This window comes from Nyctibius grandis, chromosome 16 (genome assembly GCF_013368605.1).
Source record: "Nyctibius grandis isolate bNycGra1 chromosome 16, bNycGra1.pri, whole genome shotgun sequence".
In the NCBI taxonomy this organism is placed as follows: Eukaryota; Metazoa; Chordata; class Aves; order Nyctibiiformes; family Nyctibiidae; genus Nyctibius; species Nyctibius grandis.
In genome coordinates this window covers 337,009-357,334 of record NC_090673.1, presented here as the reverse complement: position 1 = coordinate 357,334, position 20,326 = coordinate 337,009, and the positions used below count along the sequence as shown (strand labels likewise).

The 20,326-nt window shown below is 43.7% G+C and overlaps 1 protein-coding gene across 2 annotated transcripts in view; it reads left to right on the top strand.

Annotated features, from left to right (window-relative positions):
- Positions 1-20,071, top strand: part of LMX1B (LIM homeobox transcription factor 1 beta) — a 94,340-nt gene extending 74,269 nt beyond the window's left edge. The window contains exons 3-8 of one of the 2 annotated variants that reach the window (XM_068414060.1): positions 13,045-13,277; positions 15,844-16,022; positions 16,613-16,690; positions 17,094-17,160; positions 18,004-18,144; positions 19,914-20,071. In XM_068414060.1, coding sequence (XP_068270161.1) covers positions 13,045-13,277; positions 15,844-16,022; positions 16,613-16,690; positions 17,094-17,160; positions 18,004-18,144; positions 19,914-20,071 — 856 coding nt within the window. Of the gene's footprint in view, positions 1-13,044; positions 13,278-15,843; positions 16,023-16,612; positions 16,691-17,093; positions 17,161-18,003; positions 18,166-19,913 lie in introns of both variants that reach the window. The other variant, XM_068414059.1, reaches the window with a different exon arrangement.
- The last annotated feature ends 255 nt before the right edge of the window (positions 20,072-20,326 follow it).

Below are 20,326 nucleotides of genomic sequence, written 5' to 3'. Positions count from 1 at the left end.
GTGAGGCTGGCGTGCGTGCCGGTGTGGGCCGTGGGCTGCGTCTCTTACAACTGCGCAGGCTGCAGATCTTTACGTAGCTCCTGCGGGGAGGAGCCCGTCAGCAACTGAGCCATTTCACCTCTCAAACCACGACCGTTTCTCTCTTAAATTTACATTGCTGGGGCCAGGATTTGTATATTTTCTCTGTGTTAGGAAGTGTTTAGTAGGTACTACTGTCCAAATTAAAGTGTAATGTGAACAAGCAGGGATATGTAAGAAACCCACACCATTTGTGCATTTATTTGCTTGAGACCTTATCTAACTCTGATGACAGCAGTAACTGGACTAGCCCAGGAAGCAGAAAAGAGCTGGCACTTTCAGAGTGCATTGTATGACAAAAATGGGACTATTCTGCTTTCTTCTGATGACTATGAACACCTTCCAAGCCCACATCCAAGAGTGACTCTTTTCCAAACAGAATCTGAATTGCCTCGGCCCTCTCGAGACTCTCGTCCTGAAGTTTGGGCTTTTTGCTGGTATGTGTCTGATTACAAGAGGATTTATAACTATAGAGTTATAACTATAGATGTTTCATGCCACAGCTATTGCTGTTGGTTCTCAAACTTACTTTTAATTAAATTTTTTATCTTCCTGACATTTCATCTTTAATTCTGTAACAACTTTATACTTCTCACACCAAAATGGTTGGTGGGGCATCTCTAACTAAACAGTTGTTGCAGCCAGTGAAGTGATTCTTGGTGAAAGAAAGAAGTTAGGAGAAGGGTGAATACAAGAAATAAAATTACTCAGAGTGCCCTGCACATCTGTGACTCAAATATCTGTAGAAACCAGCAGGACTTATGCTGTCTTCTGTGTGGGTCCTGCGTTTGCCATGAGGTGCAGTGTTCTGGAGCCGTTCAGGCTTTGCCAAATCGAAGCTCACCATGTTGCTTCCACAGTCACGTTGGGGAGAAAAGCCTAACGCTGCACCTCTGCTGTTCCTGTGGGTAAACTCAGGGCTGGCCTCGCCACAGAGCTGCCTCCTGAGATAAAGGTCGTACAGCAGAATGGCTTAAAATCCTCTTTTGGTTCTAAAGGCAAAGCAGGCTATCCAGGATCCCTGAGGTCTTAAATGTCTCTTGGCCTTCTTTTGACCCTGTATACACCTTACATTCTTCCTTTAATGATTGACACTCAGTGGGTATGAGCCTTCAGGCATACTGAAGTTGTAGCTGCTTCTTCATCAAAGCGACTGTTTACAGCTGGTTTGAGTTGGATGCCAATAAACAGTATTCTTTTTGTCTCAAAATAAAAAGCAGCTTAAGTCCCTAATGATAAGGATTTTGTGCTTTGTAGAGGAAAAATTCAGCTAGGTTGGGACAGCCAGCCACTCGGCTTAGCAAGTCAGAGTACTTTATACTTGCAGCTAAACCGCTTTTATCTCCTCAAGTGAGTGGGCTATAGATTCTTATCGCTGTGGCAGAAGGGATGAGGGTAACATCTTTAGTTGGAAATCATTGGCAACATGTGGAGAAAGCTTAAGATGTTGTCACACTTTAACTCGGTCCTAATCTGTTCAAAGGCAGTTCATACTTTCTAACTGCACCAGCAGGTAGTGAGAGAGAGTCAAAGACCGTCAGGGTAAAATAGCTCACGCTTTTCTTTGGAGAGTTTATGACTTTCATAAAGCGGGTACAAAGAAACTGCAGCGGTAACTGTTATTGTATAAATGAAGAGCTTATGTTCACCCAACCATATTTCATTAACTCGTACACCCAAGCTTCTGCATTTCCTGCCTGCTCGGTGCAGGGCTAGAGCAAATCTTGAATATTTTAATGCCTGTTGTCAGTGAAATGAGAGCAAGAGAAATGTGCAGATCAGCCGTGCCCGTTACGTGCCCATCCGACGCGTCCGTCGCGACCCGCAGTGTCGCCTGGGCGTTCACAACGTTTGTTGTGTGAATCGTGACACGGGCCGATGTGAGATCCAAAAAAGGAATCATTTTCCTTCCAACAGCAAATTGAGACACTGCTAACAACACTTTAATGTCAAAGCTGGGCATTCTGTGAGGGAGTAGTAGAAAACAGATTTAGGACCAAACTCTCAATGGAACTAAGCATTTTGGAAGTCTTCTTACCTGTGAATGAGGACCCAGTCCTGTTCCTCATGGTGCTAAAGGAGTTCTGCATTTCACTTACTTGAAGCAAAAACTGACCCAGCTTCTTCTCCTTTATTTATCTTTAGCGGATGATCTTAACCTCAGAATTACTGGTGAGCAAACTTCATTCTATTTCAGCAAATACACTGTTAAAAAAAAAAAAAAGTGCTTTGTCAACTTTGTAGAAAGGACAGTACAGTCAGAGCAGGATTCTTTTTCAGCCAGATATTCAACAAAGCACCTAATTTTTGGAAACATTTATGGAACCCTCAGGAATACCATGGTATATTTCTGTGCTTTTATAGAACAATTCCAAGCCGTACAAATTTTCTCGCCAAAAGAAAGCAATGCTGTACTGATATGAGGTGGCAGGGATTTTGTACACTTTATAACAAGCATCTCTGGTTTTTCTCTCTGTATGCGCGTGTGTGTGCATGTGTGTGTATTATATATATACTTACACATACCCAAAAGTTAAGTAGTATTGTCCAGCTTTGACCTACTTACAAGTTTTCATTTAATTAAAAAAAAAAATTCTAAAAAAGTTAATAAAATGTTTAGACAAACCTTTCAGTCTTGTGAGCTTAAGGAAATAATCCTCTTTGCATGCCTAATAATGTTGTTGGTGTCTAATGGGATTTCATTTTCACACATGTGGAAGTGTCCTCTGTGATATATGTTTAACTGCTGGAATAACTTAAAACCTGTGCTGATGTTCCAGGCAAAAGGAGGGTCTGGGCATGCTATAGTGCCTTGCTATTGATAAATCTTTTTGTATGGGTTTAGGGAGTCTGGTTTACCAAAGCCTGAATACAAACACAGATGCTGATAGCCATGTCTTTAGGAGTCTTTCAACCATATTTGGCCTTACAGAAGCTAGATTTTGGTAGTTCCGTGTTAATCTAAAAATTCAGTTTATACAGCAACTATGGTAATTGTCCATACTAGAATAACTGGGGTAGTCTGTTCATTAACTTAAAAAAGATGAATCAGATGTTTGTTCATTAACGTAAAAAAGATGAATCAGATGTTTGGTGTCTTCAAAAAAGCCTGTATTAAGAGAGCTATTTTTTTTCCATCATAATATTAATAATGAGTAATTGACATGATAAATTATCATTCCTAGACACTGCAGAATACACCTTTAGTTGCCTGAGTTCTTGGGGTTTGGTTTGGGTTATTTTTTTGGGTTATTCCTTTTCCTTTTTCAGAGGTCCTTTTTACAGGGTTTCTCCCAAAGCTCTGTGCCTCTGAGGAGACTCTTCTGTCTTATCAGAAGAGCAAAGTTTGTAAAAGAAGGACAGTAAAGAGAAACTATGTGAGATGATTGGGGGGAAAAAAACTTTTCATCCACTAAAGGTCAGGCTAATAGAGCATGATTTAGAGCAGAATATAGCGGGGACTTTTGTAGGACAAACAGCAACTTTTCATGCTCAGATGGGGATTCTTGGGTTAAATTGCTATCTTTGAGTTCTGAACTTGGAAAGGTATTAAAGTGGAATTAAACCTTTACACAATCTGGCTCTTGTGTCATTCAGGATTTTTTTGGGTTCTGTTTAATTGTACATCACAGCAGGGTTCTGAGTGACTGGTGCTCTAAAGAAATGAGGGGTAGGGTTAAGTCTGCAGCCCACTGCTCTCTGCTAATCCTTCTTGTTCCTTGAAGAAGGATTTACTTTTGCTGCCAGCTTGTGAAAGACTTTCCTCCTCCCGAAGAGATTGTTGTGGCTTTCCTGGGGAGGTGTGGTTGCTATAGCAGGGAGTCACGCCTGGGTATTCTCTCAAACCCTACTGAGAATGGGCCAAAAAAGAGCCGAAGAAGAGTAAAACTGGGGATTAAAAAATGGAACAATGGGAGACAGGAAGATAGGAGTGGGAACAAATGGGAATTACAGCACCAAAAATAATGCAAAGTGACAAAAAGAGGAAATAGAAAAATAATAGCTGACAGTTGGACTGAAAAGAGAAACACTACAAAAGAACAATTTATTTTCAACAGGCAAAGAAAATAAAAGGGCATCTGGGAAATAAGACACAGGCCTGTGTGGAGGGCTTTTTTGGTTCTTACTGTATTGCAAGCATATATGCACCAAGTATACAAAACTTTCTCCGTACCCCTTCTCAGTTCCACCTTTGCCACAATCTGTTTATTCAACACAATCTTCTTGGGTTTTAAACTGTGTGTTTACTTATTTGCTGGTAAATTATAGTTCTAATTGTGTCTGTTCCTAGGGTCTAAGTGTAGGGTAATTCTGGGCTTTTCATATAAAATATTGACATGTAGATCAATAACAGAAGAAAAGATCCAACTCTGCTCAAATTCTGTTCTTGAATGCTTTCCAAAGAAGTAACTGCCTCCAGGAAAATGCCAGTGGGCACTTGGTTTAGCTGCTGCTTACTGGAGACAAATTCTTCAGCTCTTACCATGGCAATGCCCCTGACGCCAGTACCTGCTCCTGCCTCTGCCTGGGCACCGAGCTCAGCCCCCGGGAGCGGAGGACGCGCCTCCCTCCTCACCCCACGGCTGCGCCCTCACGTTGGGCTGACCAGCTCATCGCTGTATCATAAAGAGTTTACCTTTAGGATTTTTAGGTGCTGTATTTTGCTCCTAAAACCCTTTGTTTTGCAAATCAAACGCAGCCTAATTTTGCAAAGATCCGAACGTTTTCATCTCAGTGAAAGATGCAGAAATTTTCATTCAGTTTAAAGTTTGTCACATTACAAATAAAATTTAAAAAGAAGGCAGTCCCACATCTAACAGCAAATCTCTCTGAATGCCTTTCCTGCACCCTACTGCTTTATATATAGGAGAGGCAGAGAGATGTAACAGATGAAACATTTTGTTTATGAAGTGTCTATGTTTTGTTTTATTTCACATGTTTTTGCAATATAGATAACAGATTACACCACAGAGCTTTCATTGCCTTGTGCTATAAAGATACTATAAAGCCTTTCTGGGTATTAATAATAGATTGTGTTGATGAGTTTGGAGAAGCTGGCAATAGACCCCCCACTGTAAAGACATTAACACCACAGGACTAAGGTATCTTTCCCTTGCAAATCAGTTGCTAAATTGGCTGTGCTGATGGGTTTGGGCACAAGCTCTTGCACAGCATCAGTGCAGCAGGCACAGGAAGTTATTTTGTTTTATACTGGCAAATAACGTTTCTTCCTCTTAATGTTCTTGGTTGAGAGGAAAGGCCCTGTGTAAATTCTTTCCCTAAGTCATTCTTGCCAGCCAAGAAATAACTTAGAAATTATATTTGAATTGCTTTGACACACGATTATTTTTTTTCTGTAAAAGTGAAGGCCGGGGCAGTGAATCACCAACAGTACAATTTCCCTGCTTATGGGGCCTTTAGGGTGGATTTTCATATAAAAATTATATTAGAAGAATTTCCCTATGTTGTTGGCGATGTAAATTCAAAGGCAACTGTAAACTCAGTATGCCACTTAGTGAACGAGAAGGATAAGCCGTCTCATCAGACCAGCGAACATTCAGCCCACTGGAGCCGGGCGGTCCTGGCGCAGCGCTGGGCTGTGGATGAGGCCCCTCGCCAGGCAGGGCGCGAGCCACGCCGCCCACTGGGAACCAGTGAGGCCGGGCAGGTAGGAAATAACGATGGATTTAGTTTAATATGTGTAAATAACCGAACAAAAACCCAAAGGAAGAAAAATGAAAACAACATTGGTTTTCAGTAGTGACCCAGCTCAGCAAAGCTGCAGCAGAAGTACAAACTCCCCAACACGTACCACGCTTTTATAGCCCTTCGGTATAATTTGAAGCAATCCAAAAAGCACGACAGCAGAAGCCCATTTAGCCTTTTTTAGACTCATAGACAAAAATAACATTACTTCCCAAATGTCTGCACTGCCTAAAAATATAATTCTAACAAAATCATCATATTTTGTTAATCCATTAGGCTTCTTAATTGCAGCCCTGGCTTTATCAATTCAATTGGAGCCCTTAACTTTTATAACAGTTTCTATTCTACAGAACAGATTAGGAGAAAATTGCAGCCATAATCTGTACAGTGCAATTGCCGTGCTATAAAGAGGAATGGGAGTAGCTGAGAAGAGCAATTGGATTCCCAAAGGTGGAGCACAGTAGAGCAATATCAGTGACTTTGTAAATGAAAAATTGTTTTAATTCCCTTCTAACAGCAATAATTCGATTCTTCATAAATTTTTCCATCAAAGTGTTGTAAGGAAAAATGCTATAAAATAGAACTGCATGGCAGTGATGGAAGACAGTTGAACAAAGTGGTCAATTAGGGGATGAAAATTAAGCAAAGAGAAGAATCCATTCTGTCACGTTCTGCTTGAAGCAAGAAACTCGTCTGCACTTTACATTTTATGTTTTACTTTATAGTTAAGGAAGATGTAACTTTCTAGGTCATTTTGGCCCCGCTTGTGCAGGTTACATTAGGATGGCAGCTTTGAATTCTTCCTTACGCATTTTTAGTGAATCCATTTGTTGTGTCTTTTCTGTTTGTCTCAGCATCATTTGAGTGCAGAGCTTTGGCGTGGTCAGTGAATGCTGGGCCGACCGCGGAAGGGATGTTCAGATGCCGCAGCTGCAGGAGCTGGGTTGGGTGCCGGGTGGCCGGGGAGTCCTGTACCTTGGTGGCCTGAGGACCTCAAGAAGGTGATGAGCGGTCACCCGTAACCACATGAGGGGGCGGCTGTCCCAGTCCGTTCCCCTGCCAAACACCCACCCCATCAGAGCAGGCAGCAGCCGAGACCTGTCTTGGCATGGTGGCAGGGAGCTGGGAACGGCTGGGCTGCATGAAGGTCCCTCTGGACCGACCCTTGCTGGTGGAGCTGCTGCAGGGATTCTGCGGGGTCCTGAGCTCTGCTCAGCAGGGGACGTCGGCTCGCTGTCCACAGATGACTTTTTTCCTTTGTTTGAAACTATGTAAAGAGATAAAATTAACACAGGGCAGGAGACTTTTTGGCAGTTGTCATTTCTGTTGTGGTAGAGGCCAGTGATGGTGGTCCGGCCGGGACTGCCACGTGGCACAGAGGTACGGGCAGCGCCGCTGTCCCTGCACTGATGGGAAGCAGAGTCTGAAAATGAACCAACTTCTGCTCCTGTCAAGGTGACTGGGACGTTTTTCTCTTATTCCAGTGGAAAGGAAATAAAAGGAAGGGTAATATTTTTGTGGATATGGTTGTGACACAAGCCATCGGCTGGGCATGGCCATCCTGTGATGCTGCCTGCGGCCCCTGTTTGGTGGACAGAGCGGTTACGTGAGCTTGTTTGGTGGGTCCATCTTTGGTGGACAGAGCGGTTACGTGAGCTTGTGGCTCTGACAACGTCCATGATCAAACTCCAGCCAGCTTCAGAGCAAGATTTCACTTAGCGTGGGATAACATGTGGTCTCTGTCGTTATTTTACCCATTCGGTTGCCTTTGCACGGCAGTACAGCACTTCTCATGAAAATACAGGTAAAATGCTCATGGGAAGAAAAAGTAACTGGGTACCAAGATGTGCTACATCTTAATCTGTGCATCCAAACCCACGTTGTGAAGCACAGTTTTAAACACAAACTTCCAGCAGTAGCTGGTGTTCTTACTACAGCACCTGTGGCTAGAGGGTTAATAAGTATTTTCTTCAGTTCTCCCTGAAGAAGAAAAAGGTTTCTTTGTTTTAGTTTCTCTCTAGATATTACATTTTTTTCTAGAAACTTTTAATTTTTGCGCATGTTTTATTACTACTCGGTGAAAAGGAATTAGCTCTCTTTTACTGAAGTTTCAGCTATGAAATTGGCTTTAATAAACTATGTAATTATTTTTTCTGCAGGGAAAATATTTAAAATGGATTGTTTCTTTTTTTAGGGTTTCTTTTATTTCAAATCATAAAATTATAATATTTCTGTTTTGCTTTAGTGCATTTGAGATGTTTTGAATGTTCAGAATTCAGTGTAACCAAGCAACTGTTTTTCTTTTTTATAAGCACCCATGAGCTGTAAGGCGCTACAAGTCCTATGCTGGAAAAAACCCCCATGCATAGTGTTTTCCTCATTCTATGTCATCTAAAGAAGATGGAAGTATCAAAACTTCTCCCAAAGAACAAGTAACAGATGTCATTCATTAGTAATTTAATTTCTTCTCTTAATAAAACTCAGTTGTGTGAAAAGCATAATATATTTTACTTCAGCTCTAACATATTTCGTACTATACGAGTGCCAAGCAAACTCCCAGCGGGGTATATAGGCATGACAGGGATGTCATGTACAGGCTATTATCAGAAAGAAAAGCGTCAGAGCTGGAGACTCTACCCACAGTATTTACAAAAGCTTGTGACCACCATCTTTGCATATTTATTAAATAAAGAAAAGCCAGGTATCTGCTGTGGTTTCTTGCCACACATAATGTCAGAATAACACAGAAAGGAAAATGATTTAATGCCTCTGATAGGTAGACAGCAGCATCTGTCCTCAAACACGGCTTAATAACTTCCTATTTACTGCTTCAAGGCAGAGGTTCGGTAAATAAACCACCTGACTGAATTAGTCTATTTTTATACCTCTGTACTGTATAACAAACCTCTTGAACCACACTTAATATGAACAGCAAATTCTGCACTGCACATGGAGATCTCTCAGCACAGATTAAATTAGTTATAATAAAACAATTAAAATCTGTTTGCCCACAGACAGGAGGAAATGAAGGACCTGGGTGAGCAATGGAAAGGTAAAGGGTGGGTTGTCAGGACATCAGGAGAGTAAACGGCAGAACTGTGATTCTCAGGAGCGTAGCAGGGTCAAACTTACTTGCAAGATAACTGCGCAAGAGATAATAAATCAGTAGTAGGTATTAAACACCAGATGGTTGTGCCCATGCAGGAAGGCACAATGGATCATGTAACTGTGGTTGTTTCTGAGGATTACTGATTCAGCCTGACTTCACAGGGATATCCTAACAAATAAAATCTTTATGGCCTCTTCCGCTGGTGAACATTTTCATCTACTGTTTAAAGGCAGGACCACATGTCTTAGCGTTTCCATTGCCCCTAATATATATGCAAAATTAATTTGTTAAGTTCACCCAGTTTTAGCTGGTGAAGATTTTTTTACTCTCTAGTACTGTAAAGTTGCTTCACAGCGATTATTACAAATACTCAGATGGACAGACAGGCCATTGTTCCAAGCTTTAGCTCAGCTGAATCCCCCAAGTGTTTCAGGCATAGAGGCAAACACACTTAAAAACTCCTAAACCTATTGAGTTGTCTTTCAAAATTGTCCAGGCAACAGAATTTATTTATAAAACTCTTGCAATCGTTGATTCAAAACAAGGTTTTCTTGTTCTGCTTTTCTCCTTTGTCCTCTTTGAACAATTTTCTTTGGAATGTTTTCGTTGTGCTTAGGAGTCGGAGATTTCCTGGGGCTTCTAATAAAGGCATTTGATTTCCACACTCCACATACTTTAACAAGTCCAAGGATTTTGAGGTTTGACATTAACTTAAGAGAGCTGGAGATAATCAGCCATGGGGGTACAAAGTCAGAGTTATGCAAATTATTTGCAAAATGTATAGAAAGCAAAAGAAATACTTCTTTAAATGTGGTTGGTGTGGGACAGAGTCTTTGTCTCAGCAGAGTATCTGCATGCTCCCCTTCAAATTTATGGCTTTGATTGAAACCTGTAAAGGGGTGATCTGTAAAGTATTCCTGCTATCCTACACTTCTCAACAGGTTTATTACCATTCGTTTATAAAATGAACAGTCTAATGAGCAGTGTTTTAGATCACAGATATCAAAGTCTGGTCATTTGTCAAGATTAGTTTCCTGTTGTGAGATTGCCTTGTGCAAAAAAAGTGCATAACCTTGGGTTACTCTCTGGAAGCTGAAAACATACCTATAAACAATTGGTAAGATAGATTTAGTGAAGATTTTATAATCTCAGAATTAAATCCAACATGGTGCAGTATGTGTGTATTTGTGTGAGCGCATGTTATAATGTGGAGAGCAGCCGGAGTTTGGAATTTTCTTATGTTGGCAATGGACAAATTGAAGGTATGAAGCCCATGCAGTATTGCCAGGGCACTTTAACGTTAATTGGAACGAGTTAATACTACATTGATGACAATGTAATTCGTTATACCTAAAAGACTGCCTTTGGACACGTTGCTGTGAAAGCACCATCTTTCTGGCAATAGTTGCCAATAAATAACACAAAATATTTTCTATTTACGCGTTAGACATGTTTTATTTTGAAGAAAAAGAAAATACCCCACCACTCAGTAAAGCAGCGTGACAGCGAAGGTGCTTCTCAGGTGAGCAGCGCGCCCCCGAGCACGAGGCTAAGGAGGGAGCGGATCATTTTTATGTCCCGGTTAGAAGCAATGTGCGGGGGAAGGGGGGGGCAGACGCTGCCCTACTGGAAATTCTTTGCGAACCGAATCGCGTTTGTGTCGTCGCTGTCCCGGGCGGCGGCGCGGCCGGTGTTTGCCCGGAGGCGGCGCGGCCCGGCCGGGGTGGTGTCCCCCACCCCCGCGGCAGCCGCCCCGCGCCCGGCCCGCGGGGGGGAGCCTGGCCGCCGCTGCCCGGCCGTGCTGAACGGGGCTGCGGGAGCGGCAGCTCCGCGGGTTTGTCCGCGCAGAGCGCAGTGCCTGCGGCCCGCGTGTCCGGCGGCGCCGAGGGGCGGCGGCCGCGGCAGCTCGCGGGGAGCCCTGGGCGCTCGGCCTGGCTTTGGTCACGGCCCGGCCGCGCGGCGGGGTCGCCGTCGCTGTCACAGCAGCGCTGAAGTGTTCGGCCGGACCGCGGTGCCCTCCCGGGGTTTCTGTGTCAGTGTTCCTCAGAGCAGCAGCAGTGACGCGGATCCCCGGGGGCTGCAGGAGCCGGCCCGGCCCGGTGTCACGGCTGCAGCCGTCGGAGCTGGCCCCACGCGTGGCTCGGCCCCGGCCCCCGGCAGCCGCCGGTGGGGCCGTGCGGGAGCGGCCGCAGGTCCCGCAGCGGTGGCAGTGAGGGGGGCGGGTGCCTTCACACAGGATTTGCTGATCTTCGGGGTCTTTAAGCGTGCTCCATCACAACAACAGTCTTCAGACAAAAGATACAAGCTTAATTAAACTGAGTCAAATAGGTTTAAGCAGTTAAATAGAAACAACTTTTTAAAGTGCTTAAAATCTGTTTGCTCTTTTTTTCCCCTTTGTGTTTTAATCCTTTCAGAGATGATGTTATGTATAGATAAAACTATTTCCCGCTTAGGAATTTGCTAGCTAAAGCGTGGTCATATTTTTGTGAAGTTTACTAGTCAGAACATAAAATCATATTTCTCTCTTTCTGTTAAAGTTTGCATCTAACAGAAGAAAAACCTCGCAGTCAAACCCAATAGACTGTATGAAATAAGATGGCCTATTTACTAGCAGCGGCCATGGGTCCTGCGTGGCATCAGTTTCCCTTTAATAGATTTAATTCATTATGTACCTAAAAAAGAGCCACTCGTCCCACCTCGCGTGGCTTGTGCAGTGCTCAGCTGTTGCCTCGTGGCTGTGGTCGTGCAAAGGTACGCGCCGAGCCAGCAAGGTTAGTAGCGTAGATCTCTTTTATTAGATCGAAAGATACAGATGGGGAGAACCCACAAGTTCTTGGGCACTCAGCCTTTCTGTGGATGCCGTATGCAAATGTATTTACATTTTTTTTCCCTCCTGCCCATTCTGTGACTCCATCATTTTGCTGAGCTGGTGACTGCCATTTTGCTGTACTTCTCAGCTCAGACAAAATGGAGGCTTTGGAAGAGTCCGTAACTGCCACAGCCTGTGCCTTCTAAAATCGAAGATAATCACCTTTTGTAAAAAAGGGGATAATTTTGAGGATGAAAAAAAAAATCAGCCTACCCCATCCTAAAAGGTGGAATCTCCTTGTTTCCTGTGAACACATGGGTGCAGTTGAGTTAATTTCATTGTCAAAGTGTAAATATTAATGCACCTTGCGCTTTGATGGATTGCCATGAAAGACACCGCATTTCGAAGCACGGAGCCCACTGTGTGATACAGGGCCATAACTTAACTATTCATCTCTATTTGAAGCAGCCCTCTTCCTAAAAGCTCACTTAGGGAGATTCCCAGTTGCCATTAGAAAAGCAAAATAAAATTAATCTAAATCATTCTAACTTTATCTTAGAAAAATTAATGATGGATGAAAGAGGGGGTTTATAAAGGTTTAATAAGAACTAGTCTGGAATAGTGTATATTCTAGAGCCTGTGATTATAGTGGTAATTTAGCAGATTGTATCACTGCCTATCTCTGCCAAAGGACGTTTCACACCATTTAAAATGCACAGTACTCCCTTCAGAGACAGGTTGTTCTGGAATAACTCAACATCTAAAGAAAAGCCATGTTATTTCCCTCCTCTCTTTATCAATTGCATGTGTGCGATTGCCTGTGTGTGTCGTCTTCTCCTCAGCAATAGCACTAAGTTTTCATGCTTGTTTCCGTGTTCATTTATCAGCCTCCTCAGAGACAGCCAATACCAAAAATGGAAAGTCATGAAATCTATTCAGAATAGGATTTAAATGCTGAAATCAGAGAGCCTGTATCAAACAAAGCGTGAATTGGCCCTTCCTCTAAAAGGTGAATTAAAATAAATTTGGTTTTGAACAAGTTATCCAAACTCTGAGACCTCCTTTTTGTTTCTCTTTTTGAAGAGGAACAAAACAGTGAGATAAGGGCAAGTCTTAGTGGTTTTTATCCAGCAAAGGTGATTTGGGAATCTCTAGACCAAAGGGACTGAGATTTGAGTAAATTGCATGCCTGTGATATTTCCGACTAAGGATGCAAGTCTCCCAGTGTGCAAAAGCTTGAGCCAAGCTGATCTGGAGTTAAATTAAAGAATTTGCTGTATTTAAATTCATGCAGTATATGATCTGATGTTCCCTTTGACTTTACTGCTTCTCTCTCTTACAGGCTGTTTGCTGCCAAGTGCAGTGGCTGCATGGAAAAGATCGCCCCGACAGAATTCGTGATGAGAGCCCTGGAGTGTGTTTACCACTTAAGCTGCTTCTGCTGCTGCGTTTGCGAGCGACAGCTGAGGAAAGGGGACGAATTTGTTCTTAAGGAAGGGCAATTGCTCTGCAAAAGTGACTATGAAAAAGAGAAAGACTTGTTGAGCTCAGTCAGCCCAGACGACTCAGACTCAGGTGAGCTTTTCCCACACCTGCTCCGACTGGAAAAGCCGCAAGGGTTTGTAGAGCTTTCTTATAGAAAGTGTATCCCTTTACACACCCACTTTATCCATATGCACATGCCACCCGTACAAATTACCAGGCACAGCTAAAAAACTCCCTACTTGCAGTCTGCCCTCCCTAACTTGACTCCCTTCCTTAACTTGCTGCTTAGTAAAGGACAAAAACTTTTTGTTTTTGTCAGAGTATTTTTCTATAAGGTCACAAAATGTGCATCAGACAGCCCTCAGTTCCCTGAGGCCTCATTCAAAGTGTGCTGTTTTCCATAGGCATTCTTCCATCCACTTAACATATTGTTCAGGGCATCTTCTGCACATACACTTTCAGCACTGACCTAGGAAAACGGGCAAAGCGGTAACAGAATTTTCAAGAGTATTCTCTCTGCCAGTCACAGATGGTAACTGTAAGGAAAACTACAAGTACAACACAGAAGTACTGAGGAGAATCTGAAAGAACCCGAGAAGTGGGTTTGTGCTCCAGCAGTAGCATGTGCCATGCCGGAGGCCGGGGCAGCTGCCCGCTTGGCGATGCAATCAGGGAGGCTGGAAGCCTCCTGCTGCCGGGGTGCCCTGGCTGATCCCAGGGCTAGAGGCAGCGTGTGCACAAATCGCTGCCAGCCATCGTCATTGTGCGCTTGCTTCCTGAGAAAACATCTAAGAAAATCAACAATTACCATGCCGTTAAGTGTACAAATGACACGAATGTTTGCCTCTGGTTTATGGGAAAATGCATTATTCCAGTTTAGCTAGGAGCAGTAATTATCCTTAGTCTCTAATCTGAGAGCCATGTTCTCCACGTTGCTGAAATGTATATTTTCGTGTCAGGAGCACTGCAGGACAAAGGCCACTGCTGACTCAGCGGGACGTGCGGGACCGGGGTCTTTCTAGGAGCAGCGTGTTATTTATTGCCATACTGTATTTGCAGGACCTTGAGTGCTCTGCTCTGTAAATCTCATGTCACAGGGATTGGGCTCTTTGTGAATTTGCCCAGGGCATGTGAGGTTCCTACTTGCCCTCCAGCGTGTTGTTCTCATCCCCAACTTCAGCATCCTGGAGCTGCGTGCGCGGGGCTGTCCCCACGCCGCAGGATGGCCGTGGGCATCCTCCTGCCCTGCCTTCCTCGCCTGCCGCCTGGGCGCTGGTGCCTGCTGTTTGCCAGCCGGCTGCGTTTGGGATCTGCGTGGGGCAGGGGTGGGCTCTCCTTCGGGACCGGGTTTGTATTTTGTGATCAGCAGTGAGCTACCGCAGCGGCGTGAAACAACCTCCGTTCCAGTTTCATTTCCCCTTGGCACAAGGGGTGGTTCCTTACTCCTGGAGATGCTTTTTCCCCTCATTATTCCCTGTTAGCCAAACCCAAACCTGAAAAACAAGTTGACAAATTAAATGGGATGTTTTGTCTCCCATTGTCTAATACATTGAAAAAACGGATCTCCCAGATGCCTGTGTGAGAGCAGATGTAGCCCTGGCTGAGAATGTGTCCTTCTCCAATCAAATATTTATCCACTGGACACAAAAGTAACTCTCCAATGAGCAATATTAATCCTCACAAACCTTTCCTCAGAAGTGGCACGCTGGAAAGTTAATAATGTCACGGTTATTAAAATGACTGAACTTCTCTTTAATCATTAGGCAAAAGATGCTTATTAAAGTAAAAGGTGATTAGATTGCTAGGTTCATAATAATCAGACCCTAAAATGAATTAAAGTCTAATTTGTTAATTCCCCAAATGTAATCTTTGAGTATATAAAAATTGCAGCGTGTTTCTTCATGTTCAAGTCCCTATAATAGTGTATTAATGTTTTCTGGAAGAAAAATCAGTAGTCTGGTGAAAGAAAATATGCTGAGTTGAAAAATTGTTTTTTACAACAAAATTTGTACTTACTCTTCAACCTTTGCCAGTGCGATTGAGATTTCCTAGTACAATACATGAACACACGTAATATCACCAGATTGTATGAATGTTTAGAATTTAACTATAGAAAATACAAATAATCTATTAAGTCTACACAAATTTGTATGTGTATTTGTGTATATTTGTATGTATTTACCAAGAATGAGAAATTTGTGCATGCACATATAACACATTGAAATACACAGAGAAAGAATACTGATGTTTTCTGTGGGATGCAGAAATGAGATGGCAAAGGTTATATTTAATATTATCTCTAGAGCTTCAAAAGATTCAGAATAATAACTGGAATCTACACTATATTTAGCTAAACAAAGTCTCTCTGTGCCCAATTCCTGGAAATACTGAAGCATATTCTGAATTTCCATCTCCTGGTCAGTCCTATGCCTTCAATTAAAAACTAAACACGTTTTTATGCTTCTGTGGCATTTGATTTAGGCAGTGCACAAAGCTCAGCCGGTCTCTTCCTGCCCGCAGTTGCTTTAGGTATTCAGATAAACATGGGATGATGGTTGAACCTGTTGACTAGTTTGGCAGCTGAAGAACAGTTCTCGAACACTCTGTTATCTTGGTGGAACAAGTACAATTTTATATCCTGTTCATTTTTCACCAGTTAAGAGTGATGATGACGACGGAGATGTTAAGCCCACCAAAGGACAAGTAACCCAAGGAAAAGGAAGCGATGATGGGAAGGACCCAAGAAGACCTAAACGACCAAGGACAATACTTACTACGCAGCAGAGACGAGCCTTCAAAGCATCCTTTGAAGTGTCTTCCAAGCCCTGTAGGAAGGTAGGTGCTTCATCAGGGACCCGAAGCTTGACCCTGCTGTGGGTCTTGTGTATAGCACCTAGGGAGAGGTGTAACTTGTTGCTTCACTGATGAAGGTAGTGAAAATCGAATCTTTGCGAAAAGCAACCCAGGTAACTGTTTCCTCCTAAGTTTGGTTGGAAAAAGACAGAGGTGCAACCTGAAATGTGTCGTTTTTGCAAAAAATGACATTCTCCTGCTGGTGAAGAAAGTAGGTCTTTTGGGACAGTGCAGTGTGCTTTGTATGAAATTGTACCTCAACAGTATAAAATATGTTCATAGCCAAATTCGTATCTTTTTTGCGCAGAACTGTTTTATGGGTAAAATAAAAATAATGAAATGACTTAGTGTCATTTTACGCAGCTCAGACTATTTGTTTCAGTACTTCTGAAACCGGTAGCGACGTGAAGGGCAGAACTTGAACAAACTATGCAAAAATATGAGGAATTTTTAAAAGTAATCCTGTACATGCAGGTTTTGTTGTAAGTATGGGCATATTCCTCCTAACATAACTGATCAGTTTTTAAGAAAAAAATCTTTAAAATTACATCATTAAACATTTCCTCCTGTAGGTCAGAGAAACACTAGCAGCTGAAACAGGACTCAGTGTGAGAGTTGTCCAGGTCTGGTTTCAAAACCAAAGAGCAAAGGTAGGTTTTTTGTCAAATTCTCAAAAGTAAAACACAAATTGTCCTCCAACACAGATTTCCCCCTCCCTCTAGCTGTAGTACGTACCACAGAGATCCCAGGGACTGAACTGTGTGTATTTTGCATGCACTGCTGTCTGCATCCGTGCAAAAAAGGCAACTTTCAAACACAGACATTAAGTTCGTGTGCTCAAAGCCACATGAGGTTGGGAGTATATTTTGCTTGCAAATATGAACTGGAAACTGAAATGTTTAAGCTTAGAAGTGAAACTGAACCCACAGCGGTGTGTGCATGAATATGAATGGTCTGTATTCATTGATTCAGTGTTTGCAGAGAGTTTTGTAAGGAAACAAAATTGTTGCTTTCAGAGCCATGAGATTGTTCTGTTCTTCCTCTTTTATTCAGATGAAAAAACTAGCACGAAGGCATCAGCAGCAGCAGGAGCAACAGAACTCGCAGCGACTAGGGCAAGGTAGGGATTTGTGATGAAGGCAAAGCAAGGGGGAAAGAATCTGCAAGATTTCTTGAAGCACCATTCCCACATAGTGGCTAAGTACAGCTGTACAGGGCACGCACAAGTCGGTGGTGGTGGGTGCCATCATCAGTGGAAGCACACAGAGGTGCTGTGTCTGGGCGCCCACCCCAGGTTATCCCACAGTTCTCCCATGGGGCCAGACCCTGGAGGTGCTTATGCAGAAGCTGTTACCTCCTTTCTAGAGGAAATGTGCAGCACAGAGGCACTTCCACGGAAGGAAATCTCCGGAGGCTCACTCCAGGTAGATCCTCCGGTTTGTTTTCTCCTGAGGGAAGGGGGACCGTGCTCAGCTGGGCAAGTGCAGGCTGCTCCAGGGGCATCAGCATCGCTGCCACAGCCAGGGCACAGGGAGCAGCTGGCTGGGCCCTGGGGCAGGAGCTGCTCAGAGGCACCAGGGCTTGCCCTGCTGCTTCGTGGATGCTCTTGAGGTTCTCCAACTCCCAAGGCCTCGCAGCCTCAAATCCTCCTCTTCACGCAGAGCCAGGAAAACTGGTACCAACAGAAGTTAGAGAATAAAAGGGCTATGTCACACACAGGGCAGACTTTGGGAAGATACGGTCCAGCACCCAGGAGCTCCAGAAATGGTATAGTCAGAAATTACAAGTCTTTCAACTTACTGCTCAGGGTTGTACCCTCAGACAAAATTTGGAAGCTCCTCTGAATGCCAGGACACACCCAGCCGCGTTCGCTCTGCGCTCGGGTTCAGTGCTGCTACTGGTGCTACAGCCTGCTGCCTCTTTGTTCCTAAGCAGTGACTGTGCCCTGCTGTTTGCTTTGCAGAAGTGATGTCCAACCGAATGGAAGGGATGATGACATCTTACACACCGCTTGCACCACCACAGCAGCAGATTGTAGCAATGGATCAAAGCAGTTATGGCACAGACCCATTTCAGCAGGGTCTTACCCCTCCACAAATGCCAGGCGACCACATGAACCCTTATGGTAAGGCATGCATCATTCTGCCGCATCAGAAATAGCAGGGTTCGCACGCTCGCTCACACACCACGGGTTCAGTAGAGTTACCTGCTTCTATAATATTTTTTCTGGGATTTGTACCAGGGAATTTGTACCATCAGTTGTGTGTGTATATTTTCATGTACACATAAGGGGGAAGAGGAGAGCTCATCCCAGGCTCTGGACACCCTTCAGAACTATTTAGCACTATAATTCTGATAAGTTATAAACCAAGCAGCATCACCTCTCCAGCTCCACTTTTTTAAACCACTATCCATGACACTGAAAAATAAAAAGCACCAAATTCTAGCTCCCTCACAAGCTTTTGCTTTTTCTTAGAAGCTATGGGAAAAAAAGTGCCTTGAAAAGGGGTCTAGTAAAGAGAAGTAATCTGTTCATTCCAAAATGAATAAGCACTCCTCTAAGATCCCTCAGATTGGATGCATGGATTTGTTAAAGAACAGTTCTTGAGCTACTAAGCGATGTGTCACCACAGGACATTTCTCCTGTGTGATTTTATTCTCTGCCCAAACTCAAGATGATGTTTTGCTTTCACAATTTCATGACCACACACCATCAAGTGGATAGGTACACCAAATGCATCACAAGCGTTAAATGCCTAATAATTGACTCTGGACAATTGCAGTGTGGCATTTAAATAAAATCTAAGAGGATTTACCTCAGACTGTGATTATTGGCCCCCACAAGGGCCTGTTACATCAGACTCGTTTCTGCTGACCAGGAGCACTTCACTGTAGAGGTCCACGTGCATGTCACTCCCATGAGCGTGGCACGCACAGGCCAACAAGAAACCTGCTTTGAGTCTGTGTTATTACTTTTCCCTCTGAGAGAAGTCCGCAGTACACACCAGGCAGTGGGGTGAATCCTGTAAGGAGCTGAGGACGTCTGAAGTGCAAATGAGCATTAGATGGTTTGTGATTTTGTTGCTAACAATTTGCTTGGCTTTCTAAGCAAAACTCCTTGAGAGGCGGGTTCTGTGCTCCAGAATCAGTACAGGAGACAGCACAAAGCCATTTCAAGTGAGTGCCTGAGCAAAAAGAGCCGGACTAACACTTTCTTAGTGCTCACAGGACTTGAGCTCTTTATGGTACCTTGAGAGTTGAAGTAAGCTGAAATCTCAGTTGCTAAGGGAAATAAAAGGTGCTGTTCCAAACAGGCCCAAAAAGAGTGGAATTTTCTGAAATGAAAGCGTGTTTACAACTGTAGCTCACTTGAGGCCAGGGAAGCTGGGTCTCATCCTGGGTTCTGTCGCATTCATAGATCTGTCTTTTACCTTGTGTGTAAATGAAGACCGTTACTCGTTATGGCTCTCAGACTGCTTTTTGCTGTCGTGGGCACTCGGTGTCTGGTCCCACCTTCCTCGGTGGCCCCAGTGCCCCCACGGATGCCGGATCCCAGCTCATGGAGAGCCGGGGACCTGCTCCTCCCCGGCATCGTTTGCTCACGTCATCAGCCAAGTCTCTCTTCTGTGCTGCTGACTGAGGTATAAATTAAATCCCACGGGTTTGAGTGGCACTGCGGCCAGTTGAACTCTGTGAGTTGGTTGCTAGCCTTCCTCTTCGTAGGTTGGCCCCTTCGAGCCAAATTACGTTAATGTGTAAAAGCAGAACCAGGAGCGTTCCCTTTTGCTGCAGTGTGCGACATATGAGCATCCCGTGTACTGCGTCCTCCCTGGCTGCAGAGAATCCAGCTTAACATGTACGTTTCATTTGCAGGAAACGACTCCATTTTTCATGATATCGACAGTGATACCTCTTTAACTAGCTTGAGCGACTGTTTTCTTGCCTCTTCCGAAGTTAACTCCATGCAGGCTAGAGTAGGAAACCCCATTGACAGGCTGTACTCTATGCAGAGCTCCTATTTCGCCTCATGAAAGTAAAAGAAAACAAACAGCCGGCGCATATTTAGCCAGTGACTTTTTCCAGTGCAGACTCTACAGCCATATGTTGCCCAGCTCTTCCTTCACAGTGACTCCTGCTGCCTCTGGACTGCAACGAGCATTTTTAGGAAGACTGTATCTGTGTGCATATATGTGTATGTATGTATATATATATAAATACCTACCTACATACATACATATATATATGTATATGTAAGCAAAACACACCCACCAGTCCCATGCCCTTGA